Source organism: Melopsittacus undulatus, chromosome 8 (genome assembly GCF_012275295.1).
Source record: "Melopsittacus undulatus isolate bMelUnd1 chromosome 8, bMelUnd1.mat.Z, whole genome shotgun sequence".
In the NCBI taxonomy this organism is placed as follows: domain Eukaryota; kingdom Metazoa; phylum Chordata; class Aves; order Psittaciformes; family Psittaculidae; genus Melopsittacus; species Melopsittacus undulatus.
In genome coordinates this window covers 51,887,944-51,910,122 of record NC_047534.1, presented here as the reverse complement: position 1 = coordinate 51,910,122, position 22,179 = coordinate 51,887,944, and the positions used below count along the sequence as shown (strand labels likewise).

The following is a 22,179-nucleotide window of genomic DNA, read 5'->3' as shown; positions in this document are numbered from 1 at the left end:
AGCTCCTGAAAGCTTTCCAAGGCTGATTCTTGTAGAAAGCCTCCATTCTACTTCATCTCTCTCAGTTTGTCGCTGCTTTTCATGATTATAAGATACAATGTAGGTTTTGGCCACATATTGAGCCTTAGGCTTTTCAAAGGAAGATGCTAAGGGAAGTGGTGAAGTGAGAACTGGCATCTCCTCTCCCTGATCTTGTCAGCCTTGGGATTTCAGTGTGGGCTGAGCGGGAGGTGGCTGCTTAAATGGAAGCATCATGTTGGTTCAGATGTATGTCTTGCTGGGGCACTAGTTCCTATCCAGGTAGGCTGAATGTGCCAGATGCAGCAGCCTGGGTTCAGGAGGGTGTTCTTAAAAGCATTTCATTGCAGGCTTTTTATTCTGGGGATGTCACTGTTTGTGTCTGCATGGATCAGGGAGTGTCAGGAATGGAAGGGCAGGGAAAACCCACCTTGTTCTTGAGCTGCCCTCCAGGGCTACAGAGCTGGGCTTCACCAGCGATGCTGCTCCTCCCTCGCTTTGCTTACACAGCTGTCTTTTAAGTATGCCCTGGAAAAACATGCATTGAGTTCAAATGTTATCCCTATACATCCTCCCCCTGTTATTTCTTGCATGCAGGACCAGCAGTTTGCAGCATGTACCTCAAATCCCTCAAGAGGCTGGAGCTACCCTGAGAAACATCGCCTTAAAAACAGCCCTTCACTAGGCCATCTACAAGGGAATGCCAGCAGTGACCGAAAGATGCAGTGTCGCTGGGATGGGCTGTATCCAGGTTGTACCAGGGGGTGGATCCCAAGGAGGTTTTGGTCCTTGGGAAAGAATGGTGAGGTGTGAGCTGGCTCCGTGCAGCCCATTCTGCTGCTGTTGCCGGTTTTGAAACACTCTCTCTGTTGCTGAGAGAGAGCAGGTTTGCTTCTACTGAAAACACAGGGGTGGGTTTTGGTTTGTCTTGCACCAGGGTGTGTAACTTTAGATGCCTGCTCGCCTCCGAGATTTCCTTTCCACTGACATTCACCTTGGCAAGCTACAAAGAGGTAAAAGCTGCAGTGGCTTGCTGCGTCTTGACTAGTGCCTTGCTTTGATAGGAATCCTCAGGGTAAACCTTGTGCAGCAAAGGCTGAAGTAGCTTTCATGAGGCAGGCTCAGTTCCCCTGGAGGAGCTGACATCCCTGGGTTTGAGGCCTAATTGCATGAAGTCTCCTGTGATAATTTGAGTGATGAAAAGCGGCTGGAGCCAGACTCCAGCATTGAAGTACGACCCCGGCGGGTCGTGTAGCATCTTGAGAGGGCAACAAAGAGATCCACAGACTTGGACAACAGTGATCCTGTCGGATGGCGTTAAAGCCTTTTCTCGTCCATTGCTAACACAGATTCCTCAGGTTGAGCGATATTAAAGCGCTTCACTTAAACATGCATTCCCTTTGCAGCTTGTAGTGATATTCTCACGGTAAAAGAATGCTCCTGTATTAAGTTAAAGGTTTTGAGTGGAGGCAGTGTGTGTAAGAGTCATTGGTCTGACTGTGCTGATGGTGTCAGCTTGGCCACTCAGGGCTATTACAGCTACCCATGAGCAGCATCTGCCTTTGTGCTATCCAGGAACTGCAATCCAGGCTCCCTGATGCTATCAGATCCACAGCAGCAACCTGCAGGTATTGTGTTACTGGCTCCCTCCTTCATTCTATCCTGCAGGATCACCCAACGCTGTGCTTCCTACCTGCCTGTTGTCCCGCAGCAGGGAGAAGCGGCTGTGCCTGGGGCTGCTGTCACATCCCTTTGCTCTCTGCTTTGTGGGTGATGCGGTGTCGTGACCCCCTGGCTCAGCTTGTAGCAGTGTGTGAGGTATTGATTCACGAAATGATAGCCTTCAAAGGCTGTCTGGGCATAATGAGTTGGGCAGCTGCCAATAGCTCCGTGTCACCAAAAGCCGTAGCTCTCTGTGTGTTAAAGCCTTTTTGCTCTTCAGTAGTTCAGATGGCTTTGTGTCTGTAAGAGCAGGCACAATTTCCCAGGTTCTTAGGGTGTGCCTTCATATTCTGAACCCTTTTTGAAGCTCTTTCTGCATTTGATTTGGCAGCCTGAAGCCCTCAGAAGGGAAGAACATAGCTGGTTTGTAGGCATGCAACCCCTACGTTTAACTTGGACATCACAGCCTGCTCATAAACCCCATTAGCCTCAGTAACAGCAGTTTTGAAAGCCTTCTGCAGTATTGATTTATGTTTTTCTGCAGCATCAGCATCACTTTAAAGGATAGGGGATTTTATAAAGCGGTTGTAAATGATTCCTAGAAGTATCTTAAGTGCCCCATGGGAGTGCACGATCACTTGAGATGCTGCGTAACTTAGTTCTTATGTTTTTCAGCTGTGCAATAAACCACTTGTAAATACCTAGGAATGAGGGTCTAACAGATGGCATTGATGTGCACCAGGCTGGCATGAAAACCCTTGTATCATCTGCAGGGAGGAGAAAAGGAAGATAGGAAAGTTTCCTGAACCTATATGGCGTGTGTATGTCACTGAACGTTATAGTCATGGTAATTTTGCTTCTTGAATCCTCTTCTCATTGGAATCTCCCTTGCTCTGAAGTCAGCTGCTTTCCTGACCAGGTGAATATAAATGCTGGTTGAAATCTTACAAGGGTGTGTTGTTGAGCCGCATCATTGCTGTTTAGTGAGTAAACATGGAGAAGCAGTCTTGATTCCTGGCTGGATGTTGGCATTTGCAGCCAATTGCTTCTCCAGGTGCACTTACTGGGTGCCAGCAAATTCTTGTAGGTAAGTCCGGGCACGGTGCTCCTTTGACAAAACAGACCTCAAGGGGTTGAGATACCATCAGCCTACCCCTGCCCGCTCCTATTAGCTGATGCAGCACTAGCAGTGGTTGTATCGCTCAGGGCATAAAACAAATACCAGTCCCAGCAGAACATTGATCTCTGTAGCGAAGGAATTGTTTGTGGCGTGTTGACCTGCCCTGAACTCCTGGCAATCACAAAGTATTACTGACAGTTCCAGCACAAATGCAGTCAGCAGCACCTTTTGCTCTGTGCAAACACAGTGTGCATGCTTGAGAGAGCAAGTGTAAGTCCTAAATGTGAAAGGGCAGATGTGAAAAGACTGCCCTAAATTCATTCTCATTTTGTGTATGACCTCCCAGCACGTCCTCCCTCTCTCAAGAAGTTGTTCTGGCCATGGGCTCCAGATGTTTACCCCACTGTGCCTGGCTGTCCCTGCTAATACACAGTTTATGCCTAAATCTGACAGAATAAACCAAAATGCCTGCCTTGAAAACCCAGGAAAGCCCCAAAAGCTTTGTGTAATGTCTGATTCCATCCTTGGCGTGTGGGCTTCTTGCCTTGAACAATTAACTGCTCGGTGAAGATCTTGCAGACCTATTGGAAGTGCCTTTTGACCTTGCTTTCATCCATCTGGTCATTAATAGCTTGTTCAGGGATCCAGAGGACTTAGAGTGACCGGCAGAGATTGTAGCTGGTGTGGTGGCAATCCTGCTGCTTGCAGCGCTGTCTCCTGGCTGCATGTGCAAGCGATACATAACCCTGCCTTGCTTCGGGAGCCAGCTGTGGGTGTGTGCTCATTACACGGCTGTGGTTGTCATCAGCATCTGAACTCTCATCATTGGCTTGGAAACAAATGTCTCTTTCCTCCTTCGTGTCAAGAACATGATTAACTCCTCCTGTTTCTGTGCACGAAAGGCTATGGGCCTCTGCAAGGGAAGAGTAATCCTCCCGGAACAGCTGCCTCCGTTCTCCTCTGCCTGGACTGTGAGGGATACAGGAGGGATGCCAGCGAAGCAATGTCTCTCCTGGGAGAGAGAGTTGGATGATTCATGTTAACAGAGCTCACCCACAAGGGGTGGGGAGTAGCAGCTGATGTAGACCAAATGATGACTTAACCTTGCCTGACAGTGAAAGATGTCGTTCCGTCAGGTTTTGTTCTTCTGGAGGACTGAAACGTTGCCATGAAAACAAACATTTGTTTTCTGCAGAAACCTTTTTTTTCCCCTCTCTTCCCTTTGGGAAGCTCCCCCCTCCCCACCAGCACTATTGGTGGGCCAGGGAATTGGCCAGGAAGAGCCTGACATTTCCATTAGCCAACACAAGGCGTTTTTTGCTTGTTTATTTGTTTGCCTTTTAATCCAGCCAAGCAAAACAACTGCTGGTGAGAACTTGAGTACCTGATTCCTCCTTATAAAATGCTCTGCAGAGTGGGAAGGCGTTTTCCAAGCTATCTTGCTTTTAAGACTGAATTTTCCCTAATACTACAAGTAGGAGTTTAGGTGTTCGTTTCATTTTGGGTGCTGAATCGGCTCTCAGTTTGCTTCAGATGAGACAGGTTACATTTACCCCATCACCCTGTAAATGCAATCTTCCCATCTCTTTAACAGCCTCCCTGTCCTTGCAACCATTCATTTTGGTTCACTTTCCTGGCATCCAGTTTTAAGTACTTGAAACTCGGAGGAGTACAATTCCCTGCTTCCTGCTTCTCTGGCTCCCTCGAGGACAGCGAGCGCTCCATTGATTTACACCGATGGACTTGAGAGCAGCTCCAGAATTCTTTCTGGCCTTTCATCATTTGAAAGCTATTTAGAGAGTGCAAAGGAGCCTCAGGGAATCTCTTTTTTCTCCTTGACAAGTGCCGGTACCGGCATGCTTGGCAAACAATCACTTTTCTCTGTCTTTTCCACCTTATGAGCTTGGTGCAGGTGATGGAGCAGAGCCTGGCAATACAAAGTCCTGCAGAAGGAGGAGAGGATGGGCCCTGCTGCCTGATAAGGGTGCAGTGGGGTGGGCTCCTTGGCTCTGCACTAAGTCATCTGTAAGTCACCACCCAGCGGGTTCTGTGGATGACTTCAGACTGGCTGGGGATGGAGCAACACCAAGGGATAGTATTTTACTTGCCTTTCCAAAGCTGTAGGCAGTGTCTGCTCCATGGCTGATTGGTGACACATCAGCCAGTGACTGAGCTCATAGCTCCTGATGGTTTTAAGAGGGAATGCTGAGCTTTCAGTGCTTTGCTAGAGGCTTCTCCATGTGCTTTGAAATGTGACTGTCTGTGGGGCAGTTTCCTCCACCCTCTCTCCTTAGTGACTCCCTTTGCTTGGATTTCTTGTCCTGCTTCAGGCTTAATCACACTGGTAAGGAGAGAGAGTTGAAATGGCCACAGCTTTAAGCTGGGTGTTTTGCTGTGTTAAAAGAATCCTCTTCATCAAGGTTATGATATTAATCATAGAATCCCAGATTGGGTTGGGTTGGAAGAGCTTCTAAGAGCTCATCTCAGTCTCCCCTGTTCTGGCAGGTTCAAGCCATTCCCCTTGGCCTGTCCCTTCAGGCCCTTGTCCCAAGCCCCTCTCCAGGTTTCCTGCAGCCCCTTCAGGCACTGGAGCTGCTCTCAGGTCTCCCCTTCAGGAGCCTTCTCTTCTCCAGGCTGAAGCAGCCCAGCCCTTAGTTTAACTGGTGCTACCTGCCGTACTGTGCAGAAAGAGCCCAGACACTTTGGCTGCAGTGCACTTGATACCAGAACAGAGAAGCAGGTAATGGGAAGACTGTGCAGGTCTGTACCTCCCTGTGACCTCTGCTGGTGGGTGGAAAACCTCTAGGATTGGTTTTCCTCGTGTTTTTGCTGGAACTGACTTTGATAAAGGAGGGTTCAGTTGGTCTCAGGGAAGACAAGGGGTGAGTAACAGAGCTGCTGTGATGATGGAGGCTTTCGGTGAAGGAAAGATGCATCCATTAACAAATACTTGCCCTTCCCTGTGTATAACCCCTGGACCAGTCCTGACAAGAGCAATCCCCACTGCACTGGAGGTTAGGTGAGAAGTGATTGTTCCAGAGCTCCCTGGGAGGACCAATGTTTGGGCACTACCTGTAAAGCCACTGCAGGGAGACTGATCCATACATTCTCTCATACCTGATGCAGAGGATGGAAGTGTGCTGGGAAGGTCTTTACTGAAGCGTTGCTGTTAGATGGTGTTGGTTGGCTGTGAATATTCATGTGTGACTTGTCTTTGGAGCAAAAGCGTGAACAGGCGATTGCAGTTGAAAGTGTTAATTTTCACACAGTGCTAAAAGAAATCCCAGTTTTGTGAAGATTTCACTGGAGCCAGGGGTGAGGCTCCTGACAGATTTAATGGGTGCAGATGTGAAATGCTGACTTTGAATATTAAGTCCCTCTTAAAGTACTTTGTTTCATCTGAAACATTCCCAGGCGCTCTCAGCGTGTTACTCTGTCAAACTCACCTTTCCTTTCCCCCTGGAGAGGCTGGAATCTCGACTCGCTATTCAGCTTTCTATTGCAGCTTTGTTTAGTGGAGTTTATACGTTCTTACATCAAACATTATACAATCTGACCAGGAACGTGCAATCACAGTGGGAGATGGGAAGAAGCTGCATAATTTGCTCTATAAACAAAGGGATCTTGTACATTAGAGCACAAGTTGGTTAATAAAGTGGGGTTTAGTGAAATAACAAAATAAATATGCACTTTTCCCTGGGCTGTGTTTAGAAATAGTTGCACTCAAATGGGGAATGTGGTGCTCATGTCTTACCACAGAGACTGCCTTGATCTCCTGAAAGCAGCTTCCCTGGGCTCATGTGTCCTCAGTGGAGCTCCTACTGGGATTTGACGGCTGGGTAGACAGAGCATCCTCCAGAGCCCTGGCTGGACAACCAGCCACATTGAGAAGCTGAGATGTGCATTGAATAGGGTATGGGCAAAGGGCTGGTGAGTCAAAGAGCTGCTTCTGGATCTGAGGTCTAGGAAGGAGGGGAGTCAGGAGGGGATTTTCTACTTATTTCTGTGGATCTCAGATGGTATCCTGAGGATATTTGATGCTGTGAGGGCTGGAGCAGCTCTGCTCTGGAGCCAGGCTGAGAGAGCTGGGCTGGGGCAGCCTGGACAAGAGAAGGCTCCTGAAGGGGAGACCTGAGAGCAGCTCCAGTGCCTAAAGGGGCTGCAGGAAACCTGGAGAGGGGCTTGGGACAAGGGCCTGTAGGGACAGGCCAAGGGGAATGGCTTGAACCTGCCAGAACAGGGGAGACTGAGCTGAGCTCTTAGGCAGAAGCTGTTCCCTGTGAGGGTGCTGAGGCGCTGGCACAGGGTGTCCAGAGAAGCTGTGGCTGCCCCATCCCTGGCAGTGTTCAAGGCCAGGTTGGACACAGGGACTTGGAGCACCCTGCTCCAGTGGAAGGTGTCCCTGCCCATGGCAGGGGTTGGAACTGGATGAGCTTTATGGTCCCTTTCAACCCAAAGCAGTCTCTGATGCTATAATATACTGCAGTGTGGGTAAAGGAGTGTCTCTCTGGCTCCCTGCAGTACAGACCTGGGAAGTGTTGCTTCATCCAACAACAATTAAGATAAGGTTCCTGGAGGAGGAGGAAGGCTTCAGTGGAGTTCATGGTACAACTCCCCTTAGCATGAGCCAGGAGCAGGATTTCAGCTTGGAGCTGCAATGAGTACAACTCGCATTCCTCCTGGACCATAAAGCTAAAGTTGCTGAGAGTTATTATGCACACGTGCACACAATAGTGCTCAGAGCCCATCCGCTGAGATCCTTCCTTGGGGATCCATATAAAATACCTCTCACAAAAGCTGCCCTGTGTGTGAGCGGAGGAACTCCATCTAGTGATGCTAAGCAAGAAAAAAAGCCCACAAACCCTTTTTCACACACAAATGCAGTCACGTAGCTCTTATCTTCCTGCTATTCTGAGGAAGATAGCAGCCCAGCTAAACAGCACACACTTGCTGTATGGGGAACTAAAAATGCTGCCTGGAAAGCGCTTTCAGTCCCTGCTCTGCATTCTGCCAATGAGAAAAATGCCCCTTTGTCCTGGTGGTGAATGAATTTTCTTGTTCCCCTTTCTCCTTGGATTTATGTTAGCCCTGGGTTTCAGCCGAGTTTGATCTCCTCACTTTATTGTATTGCAAACAGTAGTCAATGGCTCTTCAGCTTGAGATTGCCTGGATTTATTTTCAGGTCAAGTCAACTCTCCTTGACCCAAGTCTGAACCAAAATACATTCCCAGAAGATTCCCCCACAGGATATTGGATCCAAAGACAGAGTGACATTGTAATGAGTTCAAGGCTTCAGCTCAGTACAGCGCAGTCCCTGTTGGCGTGAGGAAGGCAACTGAGCCATCCTTCTTCCTTCAGAGCTGGGACCTTGAAGCTCATCCAGCTCCAACCCCTGTCATGGGCAGGGACACCTTCCAGTAGCGCAGGTTGCTCCAAGCCCATTGCATTCCTAGTGTTTGTGGTCTGAAGGGAAGCTGGCCCTAGCTCCTTATGTGTTTGCATGGCTTTAACATGCATAGGTGGAATTTGGTGTGCAGGCTTTAAGCAGCTGATGAGATCATCTGCATTCTTCATTCTTCCATAAGGAAAAGCAGGATCTCTTTTGGGAACTGCCTGGCACAGTGGCAAGCCAACTGGTATTGCATCCTGAGGTAAAACCACCGCTTTGAAGACCTGGGACAAAAATGGGATGAAGTAATGAATTTATCCTGGATAATACATCTCCCTTCAAAAGAAGGCAGCCTTATGGTTAGTACAGAAGGGTGTTTATTTTCTCTATGGAAAAAAAAGAAGTGGTGTAATCAGATAGGATTAACTTTCCAGGGGCCCTGGAAAGAAGCTAAAGCGCAGGCTGCTTCCTTCTTGTGCTCGCACTGGTTCATCTGAGTTAGTCTAAAACCCCTTTGCCTTCATATGGTGCTGGGCAGTGAGCTGCTGCCCGTGTGCCTTGCACACCTAAAGCCAGCATTAAGGACCCCAGCAACAAGTGTTTCTGCAGGACCTAAAGTTGTCCAAGTGTTTGGCTGGTATTAACTGCTTGTCTCAAGTGGGAGCCCGGCCCAGGTGTGGAGTAAAACCCAGTGTTATTCGTGTTTTTCCAGGTAGTTGAATACACTTATGGCAAATGCATAAATAACATAAACCTCTCTTAACGTTGCATTAAGAGACTGTGGCTTGTGTGCACTGACTTTGGTGTTTTGACTGTTCACAGTTAATGCTTCATCAGTTCTTTTTTCTCTTGTTACTTAACTGCCTGGGAGCAGGCTTGGGTGCTGTTCTGTCTGTGGGACCCATAGTGCTTCCAATGTCATACCTTATTGGGATGGATGGAAAGGTTTTCAGCAAGGAAGCTGGGTCAGCAAAAGGTAGGAGCAGAAGAAGTGCAGCTGCAGTCTGCTTGTGTGTGCTCTCCTGTGCAATCCAGGTGATGGGCAAATCCCATCTTTTCTGATGTTGTCCGTGTGTTAATCAGGTGATTAAGAGTGTGACGTGGTCAGACTGGTGTAAGTTGTATTAAGGTGCAGGAGATGCTCAGCAGTTCCTGTTATCTTGTGCAGTAAGCTTAAGCTGTTTCCTCCCCTTGTTCCTCTGGAATAGGCTACTTTGGATCCCAAATTATCAGAGGAAAGATAAGGTTGTGACCAGTTATTGTCCAGTAACTTGTGTGCTTCCTGAAGACCTTCCCATAACGATTATGAGAGCAGTCGTGTGGCAGAGCAACACTCTTGGGATGATGGAGAGAAGCAGAGATGCTGTGGCTGCCCCATCCCTGGCAGTGTTCAAGGCCAGGTTGGACACAGGGGCTTGGAGCACCCTGCTCCAGTGGAAGGTGTCCCTGCCTGTGGGCTGGAACTGGATCAGCTTTAAGGTCCCTTCCAACACAAACCAGGCTGGGATTTTATGATTGGAATTGTGCTTACGGTGCTTTGTGAAGCTGATCTGAGCGCAGGTCTGTGTGTGTTTCTGTCTGATGCACAGCCTTCTCCTGCAGGAAGATATGCTCCAGGATCTTGTTGGGAACTTATGCATGGGATGAGTATCTGGAAAACACACAGAGTGGGCAGGAATTCCTTCCCAGTGTCCTGCATATCTGGAGCCATGATGGAGGAGATTTGAACCTACAGCACATGTGGGGCTATGCTGGCTACCATGCTAAAGGTATGCATGGAGAAAGAGAGGAAAGGATGCTCCTATTTCAAATGAGTAGGTTTATGGGGTCAGGAAAGAGGTAGGAAGCTAAAGGTGGAGTGTGGCTGTGCAAGGGGGCTGTGGGACCAGTCCCACCTCTGCATTGTGCCTGTTGTGAGGAGACCTTGTCCAGATGCTGTAGCTGGCTCTGTGCAGGGTGCTCACCAAGTGACTGTCAGATATTGTCCCTCAGGGAAGAGGAGGTGTTTATTGTCCTCAATCTGATTGCATCTTGGGCAGGAGATCGGTGTCAGTCTGGTGCAGACACCTCTGGCATGTGCCACAGTAGGACTGGACAGAAACCAGGCACGCAGGGAGCCTAGATACAGCAGCAACCAAAGAAGGGCTTTGGTGAGCCTGTGTTTTGCAGCTGGGTGTCTGGTTCTACCTAAATCCTAAATATAACTGATCTAACTAAATCTAGTCTAATCCTAAACCTACTTAAACCCTGAGTATCGGCTGGACTGAGAGCCAGGAGAGATCAGCAGTGGACACAGAGACAATCCAGAAGGAGATGGCCGCTTAGTTCCCAACCAGTAGCAATCAAACTGAATGCAACTGTGATGTCTTTTCCTTCTCACCTCTGTCACTGTTTGCTGGTGGGCAAACAGTGGCTGTTCACAATGGGCCTAGTGGAAAATCACCCCTTGTGTTCATTTACTTAACATTTCCAAGGAGGTGTAGCTAAACAGAGGTGACCTTGGTTCTCAGCTCCCATCTTGGGCTTAGCTCCAACAGCTCCAGTCAAGCTATGCTGACTTTCAGCAGCTGGGGCTTGGGCCCTGCTTTTCATGTCCTTTACTTGGTGCTCGTGCAGTCAGTGTTCCTTGCCAAGGTTATATTTGCTTTCCTTCCTAAAGGACTGCTCTAAGTATCATACTTTAACACAATAAGTCTTTTTCCTCCGCAGAGAACAATATGATATGCCACTGTTGAATCCATATGTTCATGTAAAACAAATATGATCTCCCCAGTAGATTCCCTTTCCAAAAGATTTATGATTTAATGAATTTTTTATTCCTTACTGGCGTGTCGTATTTAGTTGTTTTACACCTAGCAGCACTCTTTCACATGGAAGCAAGTGAAGGCAGGGGGGGATCCCATCATCCTCATACAAACTCCTTTCTTCCCTCTCTGTCCTTGGCATGCCACTTGTAAGCCTTGCTGCTGATGCAAGGTTGGAGTCCAGCTTTGGCTCCTGTCAGAACCTACCCGTGTTAATGTCACCTTGCTCATTTGAGGCAGCACCATGCAGGAGAGGAGTAGTTTAAGAATAGCTTTTATGTAAAAATCAGTGCCTCTGCACAATCTCTGCTGCTGCCTGGCTGCTCCAGGCAGGATTTCTGGCCCTGGGTCCTGGTTTATCTTCCTTGTGGTCGCGCTTCAGCACGCTCTCAAATAAATGGCAATAATGCCTATGTCAGTAGCTTATGAAGCTGCAAATAACATCCATAGGTAACACCTTCATTTAGTGGAAGAGTAAGGTGGAAATGAACTGTGAAGGAGAAAACCATCTGCGATAATTAGTAGCTACACGAGTAATATTCCTAATTACACCACCAATTGATTTGTCCCAAAAGCTCTCATTACCTTGAAAATAGTAAGTTTGCCAGCCCTTTCCTTGTCAGATCCTGCAGGGATGCTTGCTGGACTGTTGCTTGGCTGGGGTTGACAGAAGGTGCCCTGCCATGTGTTAACCTCTCCTGCTGCATCTTTGGATGGGAGAGAAGACAAAGAGCAGTTAAAATCCTGGGTGGCCCCGTTGATGGAGACCCACATGAAGTGTTGTGTGCTTTGCATTGTCTCTCTGCATCAGTGCTGTTCAGCATCACTTGTCAAGAGGTGAATGCTGACGCAGTGTCCCTGGGCTGGACAGTGCCTGGAAAACATGGATCACCTCTTCAAAAGGCTTCGGTGTGTGGTGCTTCAAACCGCAGGTGCTGGAGGCCTGTGGCATCCCAAGGAGCTCAGCTTTCCTGCTGTAAAATATTCCTCTTAAATTTGGTCCTTATTGTAGTGGTGGTGAAGGTTAAAATACAGCTTTGGGGGTCCAGCAGAGATGGGAACCAGCTCACAAGGGGCTTTCTGCAAAGAAACCCTCACCCATAATTCTCATGAACCTTTAAACCAACAAGTGGAGTGGTGTGGAGGGGAAAGGGAAGTCCTGCGCTGTCATTTCTCTTTTATTGCTTGGTTTAGTGCTTTAGGCGAAGCTGGGAGAAGTGGGAGCCCTGCTCTAGGGTGATTTGTGGTGACACATGGGTTGGGGTAATCCCAAGCACAAACACAGGCTGGGGGAGAATGGATGGGGCAGCCTGAGGACAAGGACATGGGGGTGTCCCCATGACCCGGCTTCAATGTTCACTTGAGCGCAGAGGAGGACACTGGTCTCCTTGGAGCTGCCGGTGAGTGCCTTTCCTGTGCTGCTGCAAACACAAGTCCTTGCTCTCTTCCCTTTGGTGTCCTCATCTCGTGTCTCTTCCAAACAGGAGAGGACGGAGCGGGACAGGAGAGCAGCCCTGTGCCTTTGCTGAGGGCTGCGGGGGATGCTGACGCTGCTGTAGGCATGGCTTGGTGCTCAATGCCTCGATTGTTTGCTGCTGGTAGGGGAAGTGAGGCTGGGCAGTGCCGCAACTGCTGCCTCTGGAAATCCCTGCTGGCTTCCTTTTGCCTTGGATCTCAGAGGTGACTCCTCATGTAGTCATCTGTTTATTCCTTTTGGTAGGCTGGTAGCTTCTTCCTCCATCCATCACCCAACCGATGCAGTGAGGAACGTGAGCGGGAGAGGACAGAGAACAGGCTGTCTTGCAAGAGGGAGGAAATGAGCACTGCGTTTTCATCCAGCAGCCCTTTGGCACTGGCTCCCAGGACTGCAGGAAGCTCTTTTTTACCTTCATGAACTTCATGGATCACAGCCTGATTTCCTCCAGGGCTCGCTCTGGCTCTCTCCTCTCCATGTGGGTGTTTGCAGTGCGTTGTTCTCTGCCTGTGCATCAGGCTCCTGCTTTTGGACACTCGCTCGGTGCTGCTGCTCTCACCTCGCTCTTGTTGCAGGCAGATCCTCTCATGTGCAATAGGGAAGCATTTCCCTATGTCTGTCTCTGATTCCCGCTGTGCTGTTCCAATGCTCCACATCCAGCACACATACGCACTTTGCCCCATTGCCTTTGTATCTCTTATCCCCCACCCCAGATCTTCCTTAACACTTGGAGCTGCCAACTTGTTTAATTGTTGGATTTGTTGGCTTAAACAGGCAGGGCTGGGTGTTAGCTTCCATCTGCTTCCCACTTGCAAAGGGAAACCTGAAGAGAAAATGAGGATGCTTCCAGCCCACATTCCCAGTGCCAGCTAGGAAAGGCTGCGTGGACCCTGATAAATTCCCACTTTTTTTCTCTCCCCCCTTTAGCAGAAAATGATGCTTTTGGAGAAAGAATAATACATTGCTGCACTCAGTTAATGTATGAATGCAAAACCTTTGAATAAGTAGTTAAAGCTTTTCAGTGCCATGTTTGCTCCAACACACTGTGCCTGCTCCTCCTGCCATACCTATCTCTGTGGGTCAGAACTCAGCCTTAGGTGTGTTTATCTGCAGTGCTGAGCATGGTGGAGTCTTGACCTCATGCAGGGCCCCTTGAAGGAGACCAGTCCTTTCCTGCTGTGTTGCCACAGGCTCCTCCATAGTGGAGTGAAGAGCTGCAGAGCTTTGCTTTCCCCCTTTCCTGAATCGTAGAATGGATTGGGTTGGAAGGGTCTTTAAAGCTCATCCAGTTCCAACTCCATCCAACCTGGCCTTGAACACTGCCAGGGATGGGGCAGCCACAGCTTCTCTGGGCACCCTGTGCCAGCGCCTCAGCACCCTCACAGGGAACAGCTTCTGCCTAAGAGCTCAGCTCAGTCTCCCCTGTTCTGGCAGGTTCAAGCCATTCCCCTTGGCCTGTCCCTACAGGCCCTTGTCCCAAGCCCCTCTCCAGGTTTCCTGCAGCCCCTTTAGGCACTGGAGCTGCTCTCAGGTCTCCCCTTCAGGAGCCTTCTCTTGTCCAGGCTGCCCCAGCCCAGCTCTCTCAGCCTGTCTGATTTGAATGAGTGAGTTTGAATATGCTTGCCTGCATAGCTGCATCTACAAGGAGTTTCTGGTCACAGGACTGGCTGAGCTCCTGTCTCTTGAGGCACCTGCTTGGGCTGGCAGCAGATACCAACAGGCAGGTAGCAGGTAGCATCTCAACCCTCTGCTGATCTTACCTGGAGCATCCAGCTCTGCTTGCTGTGTTTTAGGGAGGTAGTTTCACATTGTGTGGGTCTTTCATGCCTGAACATGGAGCAAAATCTGGCTTTCATAATGGAAAGCGAATGGGCTCCATGTCTCCTGCGTGAGGAACGTGCTCCCAGTAAAAAGATAGCTGGAGGGAGGAACCTGGAAATGGGAGAGAGGGCTCTGCTCTCAGTGAGTGCAGCATTCGGGGGGGAGGTTGCCTGTGACTCCTGGACTGCTATAGCAGCTTTGTGGTTGCAGATGCTGGTTTTGGAGAGCTTTGGAAGGAATCGTGCTACTTGATGTTAGTTTCTGGCACACCAGGTAAAGAAAGCCCACTCTGCTGACTTGTTTGGCTAAGGGATTTGGGAGTTCTGCTGGAGTGCCTTTATTTTGATGTGGCTTTTTCCCTAGGATTTTCAGACCTGATTTAGCCCCATGATTCAGTACATGCTTATTTTTAACCCTAATCCTGTCGTTGTCTGAACTCATCATGCTTTAATTCGACAACATCCATGGACTTGGAATTGAGGCAGATGCTGGGATGCTTTGCTCACCCTCAGCTGTGAAGTTTGGAGGTCCTCATCAAGGGGAAGCGGGACACAAGGTACCTTACATCCTCCCCCCTCTTTATCTATGGGATGGCAAGAGACTCCTTCCTCTGTCCTCTGCAGTGCTGTGAGGATGGTAGGGGATGGAGTGGTGCAGATGGCCTGCTTGGTGGCCTCTTGCAGTCCTGCTGCAGGGTGGCACTCACTTTGAGCCAGTGGCAGCCCACATCCTGGTGATGACCAGGCTTCAATGTGTGCTTGGTGCTGCAAGAGGAGTAATACCTGCAGCTGAATCTTCCCTTTGCTGGCAGCAATGCTGAAGCTGATGGTGCTTTCAGAGCCATATGTCTGCCGAGCTGTCAGTGCCCTTGTCAGCCTTCAGTAAGTTGTATGGTGTGGCTGTTGTGTTGGCAGGTAGATTGTTATCTAATCCTAGCACCTTCCCTGGGACAGACAGACAGGCTGACCCCGCTGAACAGACCTATCCCTTCCCCTTCAGGGCTACTTTAATCAGCTGCCTTTCTTGTGCTGAGGAGGAGTGTGAAGAGATGGATTTTCCCTGCCCATGGCAGGGGGTTGGACCTGGCTGATCTTTAAGGTCCCTCCCAACCCAAACCAGTCTGTGATTGATCCTGTGATTTTCAGGTTTAGTTAGCAAGGTTCTGGCTTCCTGCCACCTTCCTTGGCATTCATTTTTCTTGCCCTGGGTGTGAGGGAGTAGAGCTGAGAATTCCCTGCCTCCCCTTGCTTTGGGTTCTCAATATTCCATAGGACATAGAGTATTTTATATCAGAGAATAGTCAGTCTTCTCAATATTCTATTTCCCTGTTTTCTATAGGGAAAAACAAAACAATCCAGAAAACAACTAGAAACTTGCTTTACGTTCCTTCCTCCCTTTCCCCTCTCTCTTCCACCCACTTTTTCCTCCTCCCTTCTTTCCCCCCCGCTCCTGCTCCCTTTCCCTCTCTGCTCCCCGCGGGTGCCTGATGCCCTGTACCCCACATCCCTCTCTCTCCGCTGTCACCGGACCCCCCCATAGAGCCACCCCCTCCGCCTTTCCCTCCCGGGGTGCCGCGGGGCCCCCGATCCTCCCCATGGGGCTGGCCCAGGCGGGGCCGGGGCCGCCCCCGAGAGGCGGTTCCGTGCCGGGGCTATAAGCGGCGGCGGCGGCGGGCGGCGACAGTCGCTCCGGCAGCGGTTGCGTCCGGGCTGTGCGAGGTAAGAGCGTGGTGCCCGCATCCCTGCATCCCCCCATCCCTGCATCCCCCCCGTCCCTGCATCCCCCCATTCCCTCATCCCCCCCATTCCCTCATCCCCGCTCTGCGCAGGGGCCGGGATCCGAACCTTCGCTCCCCCGGCTCTCGGGATCACGGTTCGGGATCGGGGCCGGGAGCGCGCTGCTCCCTCCCGCACTCGGTGTCCCCGGATCGGGTTAGCGGGTGCCGCACCTCGCCAGTGGTGTGCGGGGAGGATGGAGACCGCGGGGTCGCTGCCGAGCAGAGGCAGCCGGTGCGGCTGGCTCTGTGCTACTTTCCCGGTGGGATCCGGAGCTTGTGGGACACTCGTTTACCTCCTTGTGGGTTTCTTTTCTTCAACTCGGAACCGCGGAAGGGAGCGTGAATGTGCCGGGCTCAGCCTTGCAAAGCCGCTTGAAAGCACGAGTGTTCTGCAGCAGCCAAATGTCCTGGAAGGACGCGCTGCTCACTTTCCCATGTTGGAGATCCAGGCTGGTCCTTTGGAAGGGTGAAGGTGTGTAGGTGACACCCTGAGCAGCCGTTCTGGCTTTTCCTGGCACAGCTCAGTTTGCTTCTCCTCTCCAGCCCAGTTTGCTTGAGGCAAGTCTGAGTGCAGGCAGGACCTGGCTGCAGGATGCTCTGGGGTGCTGAGAAGTTCCCACAAGTGTCAAGGGCTCGAACGCTGCCATGCAATGTGAGGCTGCTCTCCCATGCAGGGATGCTCGTGCCTGGTTACTCCTTCACAGCCCAGGGATGGGGAAGGTGCAGTCCTGAACATCTCTGGGTGTCTGGAGCAGGATTTTGGGTACATTGCCTTCCCTTCATGCTGTAACTCCAGTGAGCTAAGGGACTGGCCACAGCACACGTGCCTGCCGGGAGAAGGGGTGATGGCCTGGCAAAGGCTTTGCAGTGCACTGGCCACAAGACACAGTTCCAGCTGCCTTCCCAAGTGTTTAGGATGCTGTGCTGTCTGCAGAGTGCGCTGAAGGTATTCTTTTAGGAGCATGGGGAGGCTGTGTGGAGTTTGTCCGGTGGGTTCCCCCCTCGCTCCCAGTTAATCTGGGTGGGAATCGGAGTTCGTGTTACAGCAGCTAATCCCAGACTATGGGGAGCCTGGCCTCGGAAGGCTATAATCCGGGAATAGCGTTGTCCTGGCCAGCAGGGCTTTGAGCCTGGGAGGCCGTATCGGGTTCAGGTTTTATTGCTGTGCTGGGGATGTGGAAGCGCACAGGCATGCGGCCGGCCCAGGCAGAGGGATGCACGTGTGTGCAGCAGACCTGTACTTGGAGCAGAGGCAGGCGGAGATTCGGGCTGATCACTGTGTTCTGCTCCATGAGATGCCCAGAGTGAGAGCCTGGGATATGATGCTCTCTCCTAGCTGCTGTCCTAGGCTGGTGCTGGTGTGAGCCCCAGCTTCAGGGGCTTCCTGCTGCCTCCCTGATCACCCTTGGTGCCTCTCTGTTAGCACCAGTGATCTGACACCCCACAGCCAGGCCTGAGTTTCTTCTCTGTTAAGGGATGTGCTGGAGGCTTTGTGGGGGGTGGTCACAGCCCTCCTGGAGGGTGACTTAAGTTGGGGTCTTGATACATGAAAAGAGCCTACTGCCCTTGCTGGACCACAGAAGATGCCCAGCCCCACCTGTACTACTTCAGTGGGGTTTTATGGAGGTAGCCTGGTGTTCCTGCTGCTCTGTTCACAGATGCCAGCAGGAGATGGTGGCCCATGCCATGGGCTGGGATTGCTGTGGCTTTTAGGGAGTTTTCTCTGGTTGCTGCGGGGTTTTGAGATACGGGGGCTTTGGGATCCTGCTGATTGTCCCACACTTGAGAGGCCTTCAGAAGTGTTTGCACTTGAGACACAGTGGTAGTGATGAGACCCTGGGTGAGGTCTGGCAGGAGACCCATCTCTCTCCCCTTTGCAGCTCTTCTGCCCTGCATAGACACGGGTTAAATCACTTTCTGCTTTCCTGAAGACAGGGATCATCTATCCCAGGACAGAAAGCTGCCACTGTCTGAGCTCCCTTTTCAGCCAGCATTTCAGCAAAACCCAGGCTTAATTTGGTTTGAATCTCAACCTCATCTTTCAGCAGGCCAGCTGGATGAAAGCCTGGAAGGCTGAATAGATTTGAAGTGATAGGCTAGATCTCCTCACACAGCCAGTTTGGGCCCTGTCTGTGAAGAGATTTGATCTCTCCTGGATGCATGCAGGGCTCCCCTCATTGTTAGTGCCACCAGCTTCCTCTCTACTGGAACAATAGTGCCTTGAGTCCTTCCTGGTAATCTCCCCCCTTATCTCCCTTCTTTTCCGTAGTCTGTATCTCTGGCAGGTGGGGAGGGAGGGGGGTTTGGGAAGAGCCAATTATGCAGATGGAGGAGTGAGAGGTGCTGTGCCAACCCATGTCCCTTTTTGGGGGAGTAGGGGCTAAAAGAGGGTGCTCAGAGCTCTTCCCTCTGCACTCTGTAAGCCCTACCAAGCTGTCCTATGATGGGGCTGAGGATGTTCATAGATACAGGTGGCTGGAGGGGTGTTACCCCCCTGTTACTCTCTCTGGCCATGAGCTCATGCTGGGCCAGCATCACAGGGTACTTCTCCCTATTGGGGCTGCTGGCATGGGTAAGAACAAGGTATCCACTGCTGAGGATGCTAGATGTGTGCATGGTGGGGACTCTGGGTGGGCTGGCTGATATACTGCTCTGGCTCCAGTGAAGCCATGGGGAATGAGATGGGCTCCATCCCTTGGAAACACCCCTCTCCATCTTTATTTTGGTGTGCTGGAGCGTACGGATGCAGGGCTAAAGCATGGGGGTCACAGGCCAAGGCTGCTGCTGTGGGTGGTACTGTTGTGGGGTGGGAAGGTCCCAGTGTGGGAGCAGCGTTTATCCTCACCCCCTGAAGCACAGTGGTAATTAGCAGCCTGGCCTCGGGTTTTGCATGAGCCACGTGGGTCTGCTGGGGCCCTTCTGCTGCTGGCAAGGAAAGTAATGAGAGCCCTCACTGTGTCCGCTGCCTGCCGACAGAAGAAGGAGCTCTGGAGGCAGGAAAAGTCAATGTAGGAAAGCAAAAGGGTGGGGAGGAAGCAGTTGTTGTGGAGCCAGCTGTGATGGGGGAGTGCTCTGTAAATCAAAGCGCTCTCCTAAAGAGAAAACTTAAGCCCAGTGGTCAAGTTCTGACTTCTTTCTTTCCTTCTCTCAAGCTACGTGATCCCATTAGCGGCAGGGAATGCTGTGTAATGGGGAATCCAAGGGAAGGGGGAAGGATGGAGCAGGGTTTAAATTTAAAACTGGGCAAGGGTACAAAGCCCCTCGGTTCCCCATTTCTGCTTAGTGCAGCTGGGGCTGAGCTTGACAAGATGCTGACCAGAGCTTGTGGTAAATGTTTTACGGTACCGTGTATCAGCCAGATCAATTCTACTACGCTTGAGGGAGTGCAGATAAAATGGCTTAAAGATTCCCCTGCTGAAAGCGATAGGATCATCATTTATGCTAGAGAAGACAGATTTAGTCGCCTGACATTTATTTGGCCACGGTGTACTCTGCAGATTTCCCACCCGGGGATGATAGCCAACCTGGTGATGTCAGATGTGAGCTGCAAGCAGAAGAAAACCACACAAAAAGCCAGTGCTATTCCTCTTGTCGGCCAGAGGAGTTTTGCTGTGTCTGGATTGGGTGTTTTATTCCATACATCCCTTTCATGGAAAGGGCTTTATAAGCGTAGGACTAAAATGCCGTATCCTGCATGTGCTTTGTGTTGTGAAGATGGCAGCAAAAATGGCTTTATTAATTCAGGTCGTTTCATAGAATCCCAGACTGGGTTGGGTTCCAAAGGACCTGAAGCTCATGTAATTCCAACCCCCTGCCACTGCCAGGGATGGGGCAGCCACAGCTTCTCTGGGCACCCTGTGCCAGCGCCTCAGCACCCTCACAGGGAACAGCTTCTGCCTAAGAACTCATCTCAATCTCCCCTCTTTTTATCCTATTTTGCCTGTAGGTCACTTGGACTCCGAACTGAGCAAACATGAGCGCACTTGACTTGACTTCCATCCTTGATTTTCTGGAAACAGCCAACTTGACAGAGATCAACTGGACTTGCAACAACGGCGACTGCATCACAGTCGATGCGACAACATGCCCTGGCACGCTCAACAAGAGTGCCCTGCTATACACCCTGTCCTTCTTCTACATATTCATCTTCGTCACAGGGCTGGTGGCCAACTCGGTTGTGGTGTGGGTCAACCTCCAAGCCAAAATGACTGGCTATGAAACCCACCTCTACATCTTCAATTTGGCTATCGCAGATCTGTGCGTCGTCATCACCCTTCCTGTGTGGGTTGTCTCCCTCATCCAGCATAACCAGTGGAACATGGGAGAAATCATGTGCAAGATAACTCACCTTATATTTTCCATCAACTTGTTTGGTAGCATCTTCTTCCTGGCGTGCATGAGTGTGGACCGCTACCTCTCAGTTGCCTATTTCACCAATTCCAGCAGTCGCAAGAAGAAGATAATCCGCCGCTGCATCTGCATCTTAGTGTGGCTCCTTGCCTTCTCCGTGTCCCTGCCAGACACCTATTATCTCAAGACAGTCTATTCCAACAATGAAACCTATTGTCGTCCTGTCTATCCAGAGGAGAGCTTCAAAGAGTGGTTGATTGGCATGGAGCTCATTTCTGTCGTGCTGGGCTTTCTTATACCTTTTCCCATTATTGCTCTCTTCTATTACCTCCTTGCGAAGACCATCTCCGCCTCCAGTGACCAAGAGAGGAAGAGCAACGGGAAGATCATTTTCTCTTACGTTGTCGTGTTCCTCGTCTGCTGGCTGCCCTACCATGTAGCTGTCCTGCTTGACATCTTTTACAGCCTTCACTTCATACCTTTCAGTTGTCAGATGGAGAACTTCTTATACGCCACTCTTCACATCACTCAGTGTTTCTCCCTAGTGCATTGCTGCGTCAACCCCATCCTCTACAGCTTCATTAACCGCAACTACAGATACGAGCTCATGAAAGCCTTTATTTTCAAGTACTCTGCCAAAACTGGTCTCACTAAACTTATCGATGCTTCCAGGGTGTCAGAAGCAGAATACTCTGCTCTTGAGCAAAATGCCAAATGACTGCAAGCCCCTAAAGACACCTCTTTGACTCTCTGACCTTTGTTCTTTGCGTGATGGGTTTGTGTGTGTTGTTTGTTTGTGTGGGGTTTTTACCCGGCTTTCCCTGTACATGTTATGAACGGGGCATGAATTCCAGCCTACAGAAGAGAAGTAGCAAACTGTAATTTAAGAGTAGAATCAAGTGCGAGAATCGAAGTGGTACCAAAATGAAGCCTTTTCTCCTAGCCTGGTCTGGACTTCTCAACAATGCTATGCAAATGGAGGTGACTTTCTAGCAGACAAAGCCATTGTGTACCATAGATAACATGCATTTTTCAGCATAAGCTTTTCCTTCCACATGTAGATTCCCTCTTGTCTCCTTGTATATGTTATATATATATAGTGTGTTGTATTTAAAAGCTCAAGACTTTATTTTCTGGCTCTTGGTGTACCTTATACAATTGTATTTGAAAGTTAAATATATTTTTATCATGTATTTGAGGTGTATTGCTGATGAGTGTATCCAGAGTGCTGTAGTCTGAGTGTTAGATTGCCATTTGGTTTCAACTGTTGTAAGGAAGGATGCCGATGAATAGCATCATGGAAATGATGCTCTTAGGTGCATCCTCCTTGGCTGACACACTTTGCTGACCATAGCTTTGCGGGGTGGTGATACCCACACGTCTGGAGCATGAAATGTACGTAGTGTAATATAGTTGCCATCATGTTAAAATTAACAGTATTGTAAGAGTTGTTAACTCCTTACCAAGCTCTATCCTTATGCACAGAATGAATGAGCTGACTTCTGAGAACTGTCTCGATTTGTAAGTTATTTTTGTAAAATAAAGATCTGGAAAAAACCCCAATCTGTGCCCAAAAGTGGTTTGATTTGCTGTCCTTTCTGCCAGAATCCCCAAGCCACCTCCTCTCCTTTGTCTGGTGCAGGAGCAAACAGGTCAGGCTGTGCTCTCCTCAGGTTTGTTGACAGTGGGCAGGAGCCCTTGATGGAGGAATGTGAGGCAGCACTGGTGCGTGCTAGAGGGGAAGGGGTGGGAGGAGCAGCTCTG

The 22,179-nt window shown here is 50.1% G+C and overlaps 1 protein-coding gene across 2 annotated transcripts; it reads left to right on the top strand.

Moving 5' to 3' along the window:
* The first annotated feature begins 14,652 nt into the window (after positions 1-14,652).
* On the top strand, positions 14,653-21,969 carry ACKR3 (atypical chemokine receptor 3). Of its 2 annotated transcripts, none has more exons than XM_034065693.1 (2): positions 14,653-14,844; positions 20,012-21,969. In XM_034065693.1, the coding sequence occupies exon 2, from the start codon at positions 20,039-20,041 to the stop codon at positions 21,131-21,133; it is 1,095 nt and encodes a 364-aa protein (XP_033921584.1). In that variant the 5' UTR covers positions 14,653-14,844; positions 20,012-20,038; the 3' UTR covers positions 21,134-21,969. The 2 variants fall into 2 exon arrangements, with proteins under 2 accessions (XP_033921584.1, XP_012985403.2); XM_013129949.3 differs by lacking the exon at positions 14,653-14,844 and adding an exon at positions 15,975-16,006.
* Positions 21,970-22,179: the final 210 nt, after the last annotated feature.